The 16,153-nt window shown below is 37.2% G+C and overlaps 5 protein-coding genes across 8 annotated transcripts in view; 1 reads left to right on the top strand and 4 right to left on the bottom strand.

Annotated features, from left to right (window-relative positions):
• The window catches only part of LOC126600410 (uncharacterized), a 51,025-nt gene that overhangs the window by 6,801 nt on the left and 28,071 nt on the right, over positions 1–16,153 (bottom strand). The gene's annotated exons all lie outside the window — the stretch shown is intronic.
• LOC126599209 (uncharacterized) lies at positions 591–6,144 on the bottom strand. 3 transcript variants are annotated; one of them, XM_050265539.1, is made up of 4 exons: positions 5,937–6,144; positions 4,927–5,112; positions 3,263–3,474; positions 591–1,053 (listed from the first exon to the last, which is right to left on the bottom strand). In XM_050265539.1, exons 2-3 carry the CDS (start codon positions 5,077–5,079, stop codon positions 3,307–3,309), a joined length of 321 nt encoding a protein of 106 aa, XP_050121496.1. In that variant the 5' UTR covers positions 5,080–5,112; positions 5,937–6,144; the 3' UTR covers positions 591–1,053; positions 3,263–3,306. The 3 variants fall into 3 exon arrangements, with proteins under 3 accessions (XP_050121496.1, XP_050121495.1, XP_050121494.1); XM_050265538.1 differs by having other exon boundaries at positions 591–979; XM_050265537.1 differs by lacking the exon at positions 591–1,053 and having other exon boundaries at positions 3,117–3,474; positions 5,937–6,143.
• Positions 7,005–10,367, top strand: LOC126599204 (uncharacterized). Of its 2 annotated transcripts, none has more exons than XM_050265530.1 (8): positions 7,005–7,139; positions 7,226–7,328; positions 7,443–7,547; positions 7,662–7,747; positions 8,340–8,581; positions 8,715–8,904; positions 9,402–9,585; positions 9,833–10,367. In XM_050265530.1, the coding sequence occupies exons 1-8, from the start codon at positions 7,084–7,086 to the stop codon at positions 10,136–10,138; spliced, it is 1,272 nt and encodes a 423-aa protein (XP_050121487.1). In that variant the 5' UTR covers positions 7,005–7,083; the 3' UTR covers positions 10,139–10,367. The 2 variants fall into 2 exon arrangements, with proteins under 2 accessions (XP_050121487.1, XP_050121488.1); XM_050265531.1 differs by having other exon boundaries at positions 7,047–7,139; positions 8,724–8,904.
• On the bottom strand, positions 11,234–11,917 carry LOC126599207 (40S ribosomal protein S17-4-like). The gene has a single exon (XM_050265534.1). The coding sequence runs from the start codon at positions 11,815–11,817 to the stop codon at positions 11,398–11,400; it is 420 nt and encodes a 139-aa protein (XP_050121491.1). The 5' UTR covers positions 11,818–11,917; the 3' UTR covers positions 11,234–11,397.
• LOC126599205 (short chain aldehyde dehydrogenase 1-like) lies at positions 14,383–15,727 on the bottom strand. The gene is made up of 2 exons (XM_050265532.1): positions 15,455–15,727; positions 14,383–15,289 (listed from the first exon to the last, which is right to left on the bottom strand). The coding sequence occupies exons 1-2, from the start codon at positions 15,499–15,501 to the stop codon at positions 14,476–14,478; spliced, it is 861 nt and encodes a 286-aa protein (XP_050121489.1). The 5' UTR covers positions 15,502–15,727; the 3' UTR covers positions 14,383–14,475.

Here is a 16,153-nt window from a genome sequence, read left to right as displayed (position 1 = left end):
ACCTTCACTAGAATCATGCAAACATCCCAAGTTCTCACCTGCCCATGATTGTTCTGGAGTATTTGGGTTGTAAATCGGTTTGATACAATTTAAATTCGTGCTATGTTCAATTTTTTCTTGAACCCTAATACCTAACTTGACTGATTTCTTCCCAGTTTGCCAAAAGTCGACTGTGCAATATACTGTGACATATAACGCTAACTTCACAGTAGAGCATCAAAGAAGGCCTCAAATTGTATTCAGGAACCATGATGACCGTGACTTTGATACGGAGCTGGAGCTACTTACTATGATGAATGCGCTAACTATGGATACAATGCGAAAAATAGACTGGAATAATGTAAAAGGCTTGCCCCTCCTATAAAAAATACAAAAACTACTAACTCTGAATCAGCAGCAGAGAAGGACTCGTGTTAAAGTTTCAGTACAACTTGTGAGAAACTGGGACCATCCTATAACAATACTAAATAAGATAGGTTGAGGAAATAAATCGGAGAGACGGAAGGAGAAGTAAATCGCCAGCCTTGGTCTTCTCAAAGGTAAAAAGTACAACAGTAGGAATGGAAAAGAATACAGAAGTGCATCTGGTATGATCGTAGACATGTGAAAGAAATGGAAGAAAAATGTAGGTAAGAATACAACAACAACAAAGCCTTTTCCCACTAAGTGGGGTCGGCTAAATGTAGGTAAGAATGGCTACTGAAAATACAATAATGGTGTTTCCAGAAATAGTACTAAACAGTTACAAACACTTTCAAAAGCCTATTCACCAAAATCATAAATTGAAGCGTCAGACATTGTAATCAAGTTCAGATCAAAATGTACCTCCTACAACTCATCAGCCCGATGAGTGGTTATACAACAACGTCTGTTCATCTGAATTTTAAATCCAAACATGAATCTCAGAAGGTTTCTTCACAATAATTTTTGAAGGACTTGCGAACAATGAACTTCAAGACGAAAGCTGCAAGGGACAATACTGCACCAACTTCACACACTTATGAACACTTCCCACTGGGATCTCCTGAACAACCATCCTATCGGCAGCTATAACTTAATAAATCATAAGACAAGATTTCTAGCTCAGAACTCCAGCCAAGGCATTGGTTCATGTTTAAGTTTGGTAAGCTGTAGAAACCAATCAATTTACAAGATTCACTGAAGGGCTGGACAACAGACAATCTCGGACTAAGCGTCTACAAAATTTTCTAAAGTAATCCAAGTGTTAGATATTATGTTTAAGTAATAGGTAATAATAAGTTATAACATGATGCTTTTACAACCCAAATTATTCAGAAATATTACAAAGATACAACCAAGGCCATACTATTGATTCACCAGTTTACCCAGACATCAAATACCGAATCAGTTTTCTACTATTGACTACTAGAGAAGACTCAAATGAACCAGAAACGTAAAACAGCAAACCACAAAAAAGTAAATATCCATAGCATGCTGGCAAAAGACGAGATAAGAATTTGGTAATGTGATTTGCAACCAAATGGATGTAATTTCACATGAAGCTAAACAATAAAAGGGAATTTGGATTCCCTACTTGCAGATACAAACATGCTGAAATTGACATGTATGATCCATGACTAATCCTCCAAAGGTAGATGCCTTTCAAGCTCAGAAAGAAATTCATTAAAAGATTGAATTCTTTGTACGCAGTTGTGCAGCTAACTTCCACAGAAAATAGGACCTCAGAAACAATTTCAATTAAGTAGATGAGATTACTACAAAAGCTCTTGATTAGTTCTTCGTATATCTCCTTTAATCTATATTAAGGAAATGGTTTAGTCTTTTGTTTCCTCCCCTTGGTTTATCTACAGTTGCTTCATTTACATTGGTAAACCCTAATATGATGGCACTAATCTGTCTCTGATTATGCAACTGAAGAAATTCCCAGAGAGTCCCACTTTCCTAGCAGTCTAAAGATGAATGCGGTAACTATTGTTTCAATGCTAAAATAGACCTTTTTGTATCACCCTTATAATACAGGGGGAAATATTGTGGACTAATTGGAACAATATAAAAGGCTTGCCCTCCTATCAAAAATACAATACTACAAACTTTGAATCAGCAGCAGAGAAGGCTTCATGTTAAATTTTATTACCAACTCGCAAGAAATTGGGACCATTTTCACAGTAACTACTAAATATTATGGGGCGAGGAATTAATTCGAGAGACCGGGATAGAAGTAAAACACTAGCCTTAAATCTTCTCACAGTACAAACTACAATAGTAAGAACGGAAAAAAGTTTAACAATAATGGTGATAGACATGTGAAGACATGTGAAGGAGAGGGAAAAGCAAAGGTAAGACATACAGGGTACTAAGATCACAATAATGGTGATTCCAGAAAATGGTACTAAAAATTGAAACACTGTTGCAATTAAATGCCTCTTTCCAAAAATCATAAATTGAAGTGTCAGGCATTGTAATTAAGTTCATGTAAATATTAAATCCAAACATGAATCTCAACACAGGTTTCTTCACAAAAAGTTTTGGAGTTCAAACGTGAGATGATGACAGCAAGGAAGAACCCTGCACCAACTTCACTCTTTTACTGAGTACACTTATGAACACTTACCATTTCATGAGAAAATATATTAACAACAGTTTAAATGCCTCTGCACCAACGTAACAACAGTTTAATATTGAGAGGACAAAATTCATGAGAATATAAAAGGATAATAGCTAATAAAGAATGTTCATGACACTTAGCATGACTGTTAAAAAGGTTCAGCCCAACAAATATACCATTGGGGGTCTCCTCAATGATAACCCGTTAGGGACCATAACTCAATGCAGAAACTTAATTAAATCATTAGACGAGCTAGGTAGTCCAGGACTGAAACCGAGGTGTTGGTTCATGTTTAAGTTTGGTAAGCCAAATGAGTACTGATTCACCAGGAATATGAAAGGGGTGGACAATAGGCGATCCCAGCATACAGCGTCTAGGAAGTTCTAATCCCTGTGTTTGGTGTTAGGATGTTGAAATAATAGGTAATAAGTACTAACATGATGCTTTTACGATAATATTTCTCTGCATTTATTGGTTATGTTCCTACAAAATATTTGAACCTTGGTTTTCATTTCATGCCACCGAATCATTTACTAAAAATATCACCAATATAGAAACTTTATATATCCATAACATACTGGCAAAAGATAAAGAGTTCTGATATTGCACTTTGCAACTAAACAAATGTAATTTCACATGATGCTAAGCAATAAAAAAGAATTTAGATTTTCCTACCTACAGGTACAAGCATATTGATGTTTAATACGTATGATCCATCATTAATCCTCCAAAAGTGGATGCCTTTCCAGTTCAGAAAGAAGTTCAGTCAAAGGAGCTGAAGTGCCATTGACAATCTCATTTTCACCTCTACATTGTAGCAATTGTTCTCGAAGACTCCGCACAAGCTCATTAAGTTTTTGTATATTTTTCTCTTGGGAGAGGATAATCTGCAGTGAAGATGATATTCAATGAGGTTAATGAACTTATCTCCCAGTTGACCCCACCATAATTTGTAGAATTAGGCCATTATGCTACCGCAGGTATATAAGATGCAGGTAACTTAATAATACATTATCACATAACTCATAAGTAGTAAATTGTGTACGCCAAGATAAAATTAGAATATCCAAAGTGAAAATTAGCATTTGAAGTACTTAAAAGGTCGTACCCAGTGCACAAGGCTCCCGCTTTACGCAGGGTCTGGGAGAGGTGAATGTCGGCTAGCCTTACCCCCATTTATGGAGAGGCTGCTCCCAAGTCTCGAACCCGAGACCTACCGCTCATGGGCGAAGGCACTTGCCATCGCACCAAGTGCGACCTCTTAGCATTTGAAGTACTTAATGCAACAAAATTCAAAAAGGCCCCAATCAGATAACTCATAATGGGGTTACATGAATGCCTTGATTATGCGGCCTATAGCACTGTTAGTTTGCAACTGGGTAAATTCTCTCTCTCATTAAGTTCTTTCCCATCCTTTTTGGTATTTGTAAATATAGTCCATAAAAGGGAATATAAAACATTATACTGTTCTTCCTCATCGGGTGTCCCACGCTCCCTCTCAATCTCTCAATTGGTTGTGAGCCAGGCATAAGCAAGAGGTTTTTCTAATTCTGAATATGCAGTCTAAATTTATAGACAAAGTTGTGCCAATTGGAGAAGCATTCTGCATAGAAGGAAACTAGATAAAACCAAAGGTATATAATCCTGCATATTTCCTTCTCGCTAAACAAATTCAAAGCCCAACCCAAAAAAAATCAAAGATCGGTCATTTAGAGAAGGGAATTGCTGTTTGTGAGCACTTCAAAAAGCCCATCCATCCAGCATTACCCCCTCCGTTGTGGAGTTCATGATGACTTTTTTGCAGTGCCAATGATAACTCCCATACAGAAATGGGCAAACACTTCAGATATAGAGGTCATTAACGGAAGAAGCCAATTATTAGGGGCCGTGGCATCAACTAAAGAATTTTTATCTAGATCGCTCATGCATTGTCGTAGAACACTTACTCTCTCTGGACAAGAATCAAAGCAAGGGTATCATTATGTATACAGGGCAATGTGGAGATATGAGTTTGTTATATTAACTGCTTTTAAAAGTTAGAACTTAAGTCCTGAATGAAGCAAAAAAATGACCCAAAACTCAGGTATGTTGACTGCTTAAGTCTTAATCCCAAAGGCTCGCTGCATAAATTTCTGAATTTGAAGACCAGAATAGCCTATTCATTACTAATTTGTCTTCTATTCCCCGAACTAACAACATTAAATAATTGAAATACATGTATATTGTTCAAACTAACACTTGTGAAAGTAAATAACTACAGATTTCCAACTCAAAATCACACGATAGGGTAGGCAAAGAAAAGAATCCGTATGCTATACATTTCCAAAATTAGCACTCACTTTTTCTTTCACGGCTTCTTCCCTTTCAGATATATATTGTTGTTTCTTGGAGGTACTTGGACTTGGTTCATCATTCCCATATTGCTTCCATTCAAACTGTGATGTAAACACAATTAACAGGAGCAGACAAACCAACACCCATGGTCTGGACATTGTCACAGACTCAGATGCAGCGCTCACCGAAATCTGGTATACATTTCCAAAATTAGCATATCAAATATTTCATGAATGAAAGGAACTCACAATTCACAAAAAAGAGTGAGAAATTATTTAATTTGACAGCATGATCTCATTTTATAGTTCGGTTGGACACCGATAACCATTAGCAAGAAACTTTGTCTTCATTTATCCTTCTACATTTATTTCATGTAATCATGTTTCATAACTGAGTTTGTGAAGATTTAAATTTCTATATTACATAAAGAGGTCGCACTTGGTGCGATGGCAAGTGTCTTCGCCCATGTGCGGTAGGTCTCGGGTTCGAGACTTGGGAGCAGCCTCTCCATAAATGGGGGTAAGGCTAGCCGACATTCACCTCTCCCAGACCCTGCGTAAAGCGGGAGCCTTGTGCACTGGTACGACGACGACATAAGTATTTCTGGACTTGAAGATGGGTATATATTTTTTTTCCACGGGAGCATGAAAAAAAGAACAAAAACAACAACAATAAAAGAAAAATGGCTTCCTTTCCTAAACATCCGAATGCTTCAGCAATATCTGCTTTTTTTGGTTGCTGACAATACAACCCCCCAAAAAAATGGTGCCTAAATCTCAAGCATTTTACCTTAAATACACAGTAACACAAAAACCAATAGCAATACAAGTACTACACACAATATATGAAAGGGCTAAAAAGGGAAGAAACTTTGCAGTTAATTTTCTGTTTCCTACAATTTTCTCAACAACCAAACACGGCCAAAGAAGCAAGAAAGAAGAACCCCGTTACCCCAATCCAAGATACTACTAATAAAGCTTAAAAAATCAGTGAAAGAGAAAAGCATGGAACTTACAGATCTGAGTTGAAGAAGAGAAGAAGGGCTTATCTCAGTTGCTGTTGAACAGCTTGAAGTTTAGAAGAAAACCCAGATGGGTTTTGCGTTTTGGCTTTTGGCTTTTGGCTTTTGGCTTTTGGCTTTTGCTATAATAAATTGTGGATTTTTTGGTTGGGTCCTTGAGGCTCTGAGTATAAATTCCTTCACTAAACTTGCGTACAAACAAACCTCTCTTTTCTCTTTAAGTTGGTTTTCCTTCCACTTCAGTTGTGATTAACTTTACAGTCTCCATTTTCTGCAATTCGGTCCCTCAAGTTTGTAAAAGCTTTCAATTTAGCACCTCAAAGCTCAAATTCTCACAATTTTTAATTTTTTTTATTTTATCCTTGCAATTAAAAAGGCTAAATGTTCTTTAGATATTGATTCCTTGCCGACACAAAATAATTCTTAAAGGACACGTACCAAAAAAAGAGTTGAAGAGAAAAAGGAAAAGGAATAAGAAATCTTGATGATTTTGTCAACTCCAAAAAATAATTTTTTTTTCATGATGTAATCCTATGACTCCATATCATCATGAGGTCATTACTTATTGAGAATGACCTTGATACTTGTATGTAGTTTTTTTTCCTCCAAATCAATTGAAAAAGTCTGAATTTTTTCACTTCCAAATTGAGTACAAGTGTACAACATTGATGTAAAATAAATCCCACCTGTAATTACTCGTAAATTATATTTGTTAGAAATTTTTAATGTTGATAGACAAATAAAGTGTTGGTCTACAGAAAAAACACAAAATGAGATGATATCTCAAATTTGAACTCTAAAATTGTAAAAAAGGAAAAGAAAATTTTGAAAGGGGCAAAATGATTCTTTTTTCTTGATAAGTGATTTTTATAGACTGTTTTTTAATTTTCACACACTTCTTCGTACCGAATTGAATAAATTAAACAAAATTAACAACTAATATTAAGCAAAGTTGAGTAGAAAGCTAATGAATCCCAAGTTCTTATGAGATACATGTAATTACCAAAATGTTTGGGGGAGTTTGAACATATTAGTAAATTACAAGCACCTACTTCAAAAAAATTGCAATGAAAAAGTATAAATATCAATCTAGATTTTTTCAGAGTCCACACTGCAGAGGGAAGAAGAAAACCATAAAAAAATGGGGAACTCTCAGTCACCTCCTTCTCGCAATCCTCGCTTTGCTTCCTCCTCTAGGTCTCTCTTTCTCTCTCTCTAATTATCTGCATATACATTATATATATATATATATATTTGATTGATTGATTTGGAACTGATTGCAGAGCTTTTACTCATACGGAACTCGAAGATCTCAAATCCTTGCACGCGTCTCTGGCTGCTCAGTCGCAGAGCGGTGGTCCGTACATCTCCCCCTCAGTTTTCAAGGTAAATTAGCTTCACCCATGTCTTCGGCTCTTCCAATTTTCATGGAAATTCCATTTCTTTTGCTGTAAAATGATCTTTCCTCTGTACTTAGATATGGAGTTTGTGTTTTCGTAGACTTATTTCGGACTAAAGGGAGCTCTGGGAGATAGGATGTTCGACTTAGTTATCCAGCAACGCAAAGACGGAAAGCTCACCTTTGAAGACTTAGTTATTGCCAAAGTAATTTTTTTTTTCTTGAAAATCTTGTGAACTTTGCAATGTTTGTTTCGTATTTTCGAGTTTTATCATATGCCCATTTGCTTTATTTTGCTTCCTTTTTTTGTGGGTTTTCAGGGGATTTATGAGAAGGGAACGAAAGATGACATTGAAGAATTCATATATCAGTTGTTAGACGTATCCGGGGATGGCATTGTGGGAAGGTAGGATTGGAACTCCAACATTATCGAGAATATACAATAGAGATTCATATTTTGATGGCAATTGGTTGAAGTATGTGGTTTTGTTATATCCTGTCTACAGAAACCGGTTGTGGCGTCCAGTAGTTTAGATTCGGTTGGTATAGTTTTAGTCAGTTTCACACCGTGAGTTTCTTCAATTTTGTGGAATAGATAAATGCAACTAGCATTTGAATGATTTAAAGTTCATAGAAATAAGAACAGATATCTTAAAGTATGGCAGTGCCGTATTACATGACTTGGGTTATACTTGTTATTTTGGCTTGCAGTTCATAGAAATATAGAGTTTAATTACTCTTGTTTGCTTTAAGTTCACAGTGTGATATTTCTTCAGATTTGTTGAATAAAAACGTACAAGTACCCCTTTCAATAATTTAAAGTAAATAGAGTTAAGAACATATGGCTTATTGCATGACTTTGGATTTACTTCTTGTTGTAGCTGCGGTAAGGATGGAAGAGTTTCGTGATTTCTATTTATAATGTGATAAGAAATACCCGTCTTTGTATTCTTTTTATGTCTCATCTGATGTATATGATATTTGGAATTTAAATTCAGGTCGGATTTGGAATGTGTTCTGGGTGCAATGTTTGACAATGTATTAAATATGGACAACTCTGAACGTGGATCAAATGCACATCAGGGCAGTGTCGATGTGTTTCTTAATGCTGCAAAGTTTACTAAGCATGACGAAGGACACGACCAAGAAAGTTTGTCTCTTGAAGATTTCAGAACTTGGTGTACTCTTCTCCCATCTGTCAGGAAGTTCCTTGGAAGCTTATTGATACCTCCTCATCAAGGTTTTCTGAATTCTTTCATTTTGATCCTCTGGATTTGTTGGTGTTACATTATAAACTGTTATCCCAATTAGTGTGGGAGAATCTGAAATTTGATTTGTACTTCCAATACTTTTGACATCGCCATTCTGTTTAGGAAGACCAGGTTCCCAAGTTCCTCGACTGATGCATGTGGAAAACATCGATTCAAATATGGTGCTACTGAAGGAGGTATATGCTTGGCATATAGGAGGAATCCTTCCACAACAAGAGCTGATGGAATGGAAACTGCTATATCACAGTTCTTTTAGCGGTCTGAGCTTTAACACCTTTTTGGGCAGCATGTCGTGAGTATCTTGTTTACACAGTTATTATTATTTTATTTTTTTATTTCATTTTGAATCTCTTAAAGTAAATTATATTTCTATTGTGAAGTTGAATATGTCCTCGTCACAATGTGAATTTATCACTGTTCTCAAAACGAGGATTTAGATTTCTGGATACACTTTTAGAGTCAAACGGGGGGGTGTTCATGGATGTGCCTTGTTAGATAGGCAATGAGCACAAATTCTGTATAATGTAGCCTGTTTTGGTTTAGATGCGCATCCACAGAATGTGATATGACTGCACCAAGTCGCTACTTTGGTTTTGTTTCGTTTATCTTGGGTTGAAGGGGAGATCATGTATAAAGACCACGGAAGTGTTCCATTAAATGGTTATACTTTGCCACTTTCCCGTCTTAGATAAGATGCTAAATACATTTTTTTTTGCTACTTTAGTTTCAGTCTTGTCGGTTGCTGCAACTAATTTGGGATGGAATGGGTAATTGTTCAATGAACTGCAGAAATGATAAAGGACCAACTGTGTTAATCATCAAGGATAAAGATGGTTATATTTATGGGGGTTACGCTTCTCAGCCATGGGAGAGGCACGGTGGTTTCTATGGAGATCTGAAGTCTTTTCTTTTCCAGCTGTATCCGAAGGCGTCAACATTCAGGCCAACGGGGGCAAACACCAACATACAATGGGTGAGTTCCCACTCGATCTTATAATTTATATTGCTCTCGAAATAGAAGACTCGTTTCTTTAATAAGATTTTAGCATCCATTTGGTTGATGAATGTCTTAGGGTCTTAGTTTCTTTCAGTTTAGAGTCAATCAACTGAACCGCATCACATTGTAAAAGCTTGTTTATTCAGATGATCAGCTTCGTAAATGAGTCGAGTTTGTTTCGGATTATGATGGTTTGAAGTCTTCTTGTTTTGTATGCCGGCAGTGTGCAGTGAATTTCAGTTCAGAGAGTATCCCGAATGGTATCGGTTTTGGAGGAAAGGTGAATCACTTTGGCCTTTTTCTTTCGGCCAGCTTTGATCAGGGGCACACTTTCTCCTGTACCACATTTGGCTCCCCTTGCCTCTCCAAGACCAACCGGATACACCCGGAAGTGATAGAATGCTGGGGAGTTGTTACCAAAGTAGCAGAACAAGAAAAACACGCCGGTGGAAAAGGTAATGTACTGGAGAGATTTAAGGAAGACCGCCATATGCTTAACATGGTTGGGCTTGCTAATTCAAGTGAGTAAAGAATTTGTATCTCCAGAACTTCGCGGTGAAAACGCTTGTAGATTGAAGAGGCAGCTTGCGTTTGATGTGGTGTATGCTGTGCGAATTCATGATCGCGATTTCCCTGTATATTTCATTTGGTCCTGTAATATTGGCGGCTCTTTTTACCAGCTTGTCTATATCCTCGTTCCTTTCGAACGAGGAAAACATAAGCGACACTCATTTCATCAAAGCTCCTTTTACATGGAAGATGTTGAGTTTTGTTTTGGGATGGATTAAGCAACAGCATAACGAATTCGAACAAGTCGAAATTAAAAACCGATCTTCCTAATAACCTTTTGAAGCTAAGTCGCCGACAACAAATCTTAACCATACATCTTTTGTTCAATGGATAGAATTGAGTCATGGATTCCAAAATCACCACCAAGCAGCAAACAGCAACGCTAGGTTACAGGGCAAGTTTCGCATTTCCGAAAATTTTGTCAAGGGGATGTAGAAGAGGGCATTTTTCGTCTAAAGGCAGGGAGGGGCTATCTCACTATCCTACGAACAAGGAGGAGCATATGACAGTGACAAGAAGAATCGGTGAGAGGGGAGCAAAGTGGGCATCGTCGTGACAACAAGACCACAATGCAGTGGTTCCGGGACTTTAATTCAACAATCTTTGGACGGTATAACAACCCAGTTAACAAGGAGGACATGGTAAAAAACCAAAGACACTACTGCTTATGTATTTACGGGAAGAAAAAGGCAAAACGGGCGCTGGTGTGGAAGCAAGAGACATGACTGAACCAAGCATACAACAATGATACTGATAGTGTTAACCGATTAAACTAACCATTTTAGTAAGTAAATTGAACAAATCACTACAGCTTACATGCTGAATGGACTGAATAACGCATGAAAAATCGACAATAAGCATCAAAATCGGAATCAAAAAGGTTACAAATTCCGACGATCAGAAACAAAGCCATAACATTGTTTCTGAGATCAAACTAGTCATTCCCAACTAGGACCATAAAATTCGAAACCAAATCATAATCTTGAAGCCGAAAGCAACAGTGATATTAACCGAAAGAAGCAACAATCATCACCAATACGATTCATCTGACGAATTCAATAAAATGCAACGCTTTCCATTCTAAATGCAAAATTGACATAATCCCATAACAAAAATGTCACACGCATTACTTCCACAGTAAAATTAAACACACAACAAACTTCTTCCTAATTCAAAAACCAAATGTATTATAGCATCAAAACCCGGTCATTCTCCGTTTTAGTACCTCCTGGGTGCACCACGCCCGTACCCGAGATTCTGAGTCTGAGCTTCCGGGTCGACCCGCTTGACACCAGGCATGTCAGCCATACCGAGAGCGGAAAGCATGTCGAGGGTCTCCTTGTCCACGGAGATCTCGTCGATCTTGATGGCGGACTCCTCGGGGACAAAGTCCATGCGGCGCTCGCGCTCCTCCTCCTGCAGCTTCAGCGAAATGCCACGAACCGGGCCCTTCTGGATCCGCTTCATGAGGTGAGTGGAGAATCCGGCAATCTTGTTGCGGAGGCGCTTGGAGGGGATGATGGCGACTTCCTCGAGGATCTTCTTGTTGGTGTGGAAGTCCAGGGTCATGCGCGAGTAGTAGCGCTCGATCACCTGGCGGGAGGATTTCTTCACTGTTTTTGTGCGGACGCGACCCATGGTGGTGGTGGAATTGTGCGGCGGAGCTGGGTGGAGACGAACGGCGGGTGAGTGTGTGTTCGTGAGAGAAGCGAAAAGAGGGTAAGGGAAGGGAAGGTAGGGTTTTGGGATATTTATAGGAGATCTCTGTTGGTGGGTTTATGAGGTTATTGGGCTAATGTACAGAAATTGGGGATGAAATTGGGCCACTGTATTATTTGTTAAATTGACTCTGTTTGGGAAAAACTTTGTCGTGACACTTCGATCAAATAATGCACTGTTCTGTGGAAAATACTTCCACATCGTAATGCAATATTGGATCGAAATTTCATTTGGTAGTTAACTCATTTCATATAAATCATTCTCTAATTTGGAATTTGCTAATGGAATTGTTAACAATCAAAAGCTTTTCTAATTACGTTTTACTTAAAAATGTTTTAGGTTATGAGTAATGCTATTCATACCATGTTTTTTTACCACATTTTCATACCACCTTAGGTGGCATTTGATTTGGACAACCACATTATTTGAATTAATCAGATTTTTTAATTTAGTTCATTATTTAATAAACTAATAATTAAGAAAAACTAGTTAATTAAATAATGATTGTGGTATATGATGAGTCTTTCTGCTTTCTTTTCTTGGGTTTTGCAAATTTTTAAATAATGTGGCTGTCCACATATAGAAATATAGTATAAAAATATGGTATAAATAGCATTACTTTTAGGTTATAGAAACTATTTTTCTAGAACATAATCTATAAACTATCGGGGCTAGCAAGTGCTTATTCTGGAAAAATACCTAGATTTTTAATGGAAAAATAAAATTCAATATGTTTTTAACTAAAAATTACTTCTAACAAAAACACTTATCAATAGAAATACTTTGTACAAAAGCTGGCTCAAACAATCAAGTGGATGAGGGTGGGGAATATAGATTAGAATATTACTAGAGAGACCACATAGTTACACCATATTCATTCACTGACGTGATATATACTCATTATTTGACGCATCATATGATATATTAGCTAATACGGTACAAAGTTTCCCTAGCTTTTTCTTATGTTAAAATTAATTAAGCTAGGCTGTTCGTAATGTGAGTTTAGATAAAACTATTGTTGTGATATATATGTTTTCAGATAAGTAAATGAGGGTAAACTATTGTTATTATATCTATTGTAAAACTTCCATTTTATTTATGTTTATATTTAAAATTTCTCTGCGTAATGGACACTTGTTATTATTGGACTTAGTATGGATTAAATATAATTTAATCATAATGGAAGGAAATTATTTGAACTCAAGTTTTGAAGTAAGAGGTAGTTTTATTTATTTTATTTGTAGATGACACTTTAGCAATGGTGGAAAGCAATTATGTATATGTATCCTGCTAGAGTTTCGATCCTCACAGATCCCTTAACAATTTAACTCACTAACGTCATGTTTATTAAAAGAAAGAGATGTAGTTTATTTTGATTAGGAAACTAATGGTAAGTGCTACCTTGATAGGAGGAGCAATTACTAACCTCTATATACACATCTTTGGTCTCTCTTCTCAAGTTAACCAGTTCGACAAATACTCGTCCTATCTACAGTGAGGAACTAAGAGAGAAGAAGATTGAAAACCACCGTTTCGAGATGGCTTCTTGGAAAATCTTTATATTGAACTAGTCTTTTGTATTAGGGTTTTGGTGCGTATGGTAGTTTTGCAGACAAGAATTACTGTTTGTATAGAAAGCTTTATAGCAAATGCGGTTTATGCCCTTATTGGATTATAGGGTTTATGATTTATGGCTTTCATCTATTATATTGTAACAAGAAAAACAACAATTTATTTTACATTCATTAATTTATGTTACATAAGAAATTTTGGAATAAAAGAAAGGATATTGCTTGAATCTTTACATACAAGGAGACATTTCTCCTTTAACGACAATGTGACATTGATCATATCTGAATACAAATGTCAAAATCAGAACCGTTTACTAATTATTTTCATCATCGTCTGAGGATCATCTTTTAAAAAAGTTAATTTGATTTTGAAACATTTATTAGTTATCCATGTGAATCGAACAAATTAAAAGTCTATGATAAGACTGCTCCTATAATCGTCAAATTGAGGTCTCATTATAACATTTTCAAAAGGTTAGGTTTGATACCCTACGCTGCACATAGGCTCGCTCGTGTTGGACTTGGTCACCAACTAGAGGTGCAATGGCGGGAACACCCACCTGATATACTCGCGGATGTGCTAGTACAAGATAGTTCTATTTGATTCCCTTTAGTCCTATTATTTAAGCGTTTCAATGAGGATAGTTACTTCTAATTAAGTTTGTAAGTGCGGACACTCTTTTTCTCTTAGACCGGGTGAAAATCTCTGGCAACGTTTTTAGTGAGGCTCAGTTATGCACCCTATCCTCATCTTGCATTGTACATTTCCCTCTTTTCAATGAATATCGTATTTTCTCTCAAAAAGAAAAATTGATACTATAAACTGATATTTCACTTAAATCATAAGAGTGCATGTGTAATTAACTCGTTACAACTCATTAGGTCAGTGTTTCATAAAAGAGAGAATGACGAGTATTGAAATGAAGATTCATACTTCAAAAAGAGAAAGCGCGAAGGATCAAAACATAGCAGACTAGATAGTAGTAGCACAAGAAATGAATAATGCTTACAAAGCCTGGTTTGAGGACATTAAATTCCTCAAAACCATACTAAGAGACTGATTAGTGGTGCTATAACCTCCATCCACAAGAAGGTTCAGTCCGTTCACAAATTTAGACTCCTCACTCGCCAAGTACACCGCAGCCTCCGCCACATCCTCCACCCTCGGCACTGCTCCTTTCAACACCGCGGAAGCGCAGATCAACTCCTCGACCGTATTTTTCTCAATCCCCATAAGATTCGTCAGCAACGGGGTTGCCATGGCACACGGAGATATGCAATTGACTCTAATCCCATGCTGCCCCAACTCCACACACAAGCTCTTCATAAGTCCCACCACCGCGTGCTTTGACATGGTGTATGCGTGTGTAGACTCGCCGCAACTCGCTGATGCCACGCTCGAAGTGAAAAGAATGACACCTTTTTTAGCAGCGATCATTGCCCTAGCAGCATGCTTGGCGCCCAAGAAAGCTCCGTAGACGTTCACATCAAACACTTGCTTGAAGTTCTCGGCATCAGCTCCCAAAATAGATGGGTCCAATTTGCCGGATATGCCTGCATTGTTGTACATGATGTCAAGCTTTCCGTACTTTGACAGAGCCACGTCTACAACATTTTTCACATCCGAATCGATAGTGACATCGCAACGTATGTACGAAATGGACTCTCCGTCTGAGTTGAGTTCTTTGCAGAGGGACAGAGCTAGTTCATCTTGGACGTCGGCTATGATGACTTTTGCACCATGGAAGACAAACAATCTTGCAGTGCTCTCTCCAATTCCACTAGCACCTCCAGTGATAATTGCCACTTTGCCTTCTAGCCTGCAAAATCAATGACGACAAATGAGACGTATGTTAATAGATGTAAAACTTAGAGATTCGAGCTCTGGACCTCAAGTGCAGGGTTATAACAGTAATATATTAACCACTTAACCTATAAACACCTGCTCGAACTCTAGATGTTGAAACGCTACGAAAACTAAGTACCTTTTGGGACTCGGAACCGGAACTAGTGAGGAAGAACTGCTCATCATCTTAGAATTCTAGTGACTGACGCAAATGTATGGAGATAATTGAGGCATGAATCAAACAGTGTATGTGATGTACGTCTATAAATAGAATGGAAGTCATGGATGGAGTGAGAAATGTTGGTTAGGTCGCCGACAAGTTAACGCAACCCGATTTGAATGCATGTGACAGACAAATTCTGGGTTTGAAGCTTTTAAATTTTGTTTGGAAGTGTTCTTTCTTTTCATGCTTAGGTTGCATTTTTTATATTTTAGGATTCCAATTGTATATACAAATCGTAGGGTTAAGTACGTTTGCTTTAAACAAGAAAAAACTTAGTCAGAGATAAAAGCCGAGCAGAAACGTCCCAATTACTACCAGATGAGGATATATTGCAAATCAAATTGCCTGGCAACGATCACAGGGTATGGAGGATTATATTTGTTTTTTCTTTTTCCTGGACCACATTTTGTCCTGCATAGGATTAAAAAATAATGGGTTTGACTTAATTGTCGACAACCCTTGGGATGAATTTTATTTTTTTATATTTTCTGCATATTAAATTTGGGGTAGATTAATTGCATTCGGAGAATCAGAGTGACTTTTAGTTCAAATATTATAGTTTTTGTTGCAGTATTCAGATACAATATTAGGATAGTGCAGATGCATAAAAGGCTG

This window comes from Malus sylvestris, chromosome 14 (genome assembly GCF_916048215.2).
Source record: "Malus sylvestris chromosome 14, drMalSylv7.2, whole genome shotgun sequence".
In the NCBI taxonomy this organism is placed as follows: Eukaryota; Viridiplantae; Streptophyta; class Magnoliopsida; order Rosales; family Rosaceae; genus Malus; species Malus sylvestris.
The sequence above is the reverse complement of the archived record's forward strand: the minus strand, read 5'-3'. Positions and strand labels throughout refer to the sequence as shown.

What these genes read in the sequence shown, in the direction of transcription:
- LOC126599209 (XM_050265539.1), bottom strand. Translation starts at nt 5,079, where the DNA reads ATGTCCAGACCATGGGTGTTGGTTTGTCTGCTCCTGTTAATTGTGTTT. An exon ending in AAGAAGCCGTGAAAGAAAAA is followed by an intron (nt 3,475 to 4,926) that starts GTGAGTGCTAAT and finishes TCTTCACTGCAG; the next exon opens with ATTATCCTCTCCCAAGAGAA.
- LOC126599204 (XM_050265530.1), top strand. Translation starts at nt 7,084, where the DNA reads ATGGGGAACTCTCAGTCACCTCCTTCTCGCAATCCTCGCTTTGCTTCC. An exon ending in GGGGATGGCATTGTGGGAAG is followed by an intron (nt 7,748 to 8,339) that starts GTAGGATTGGAA and finishes ATTTAAATTCAG; the next exon opens with GTCGGATTTGGAATGTGTTC. An exon ending in ACCTTTTTGGGCAGCATGTC is followed by an intron (nt 8,905 to 9,401) that starts GTGAGTATCTTG and finishes AATGAACTGCAG; the next exon opens with AAATGATAAAGGACCAACTG.
- LOC126599207 (XM_050265534.1), bottom strand. Translation starts at nt 11,817, where the DNA reads ATGGGTCGCGTCCGCACAAAAACAGTGAAGAAATCCTCCCGCCAGGTG.
- LOC126599205 (XM_050265532.1), bottom strand. Translation starts at nt 15,501, where the DNA reads ATGATGAGCAGTTCTTCCTCACTAGTTCCGGTTCCGAGTCCCAAAAG. An exon ending in CCGGTTCCGAGTCCCAAAAG is followed by an intron (nt 15,290 to 15,454) that starts GTACTTAGTTTT and finishes TTGATTTTGCAG; the next exon opens with GCTAGAAGGCAAAGTGGCAA.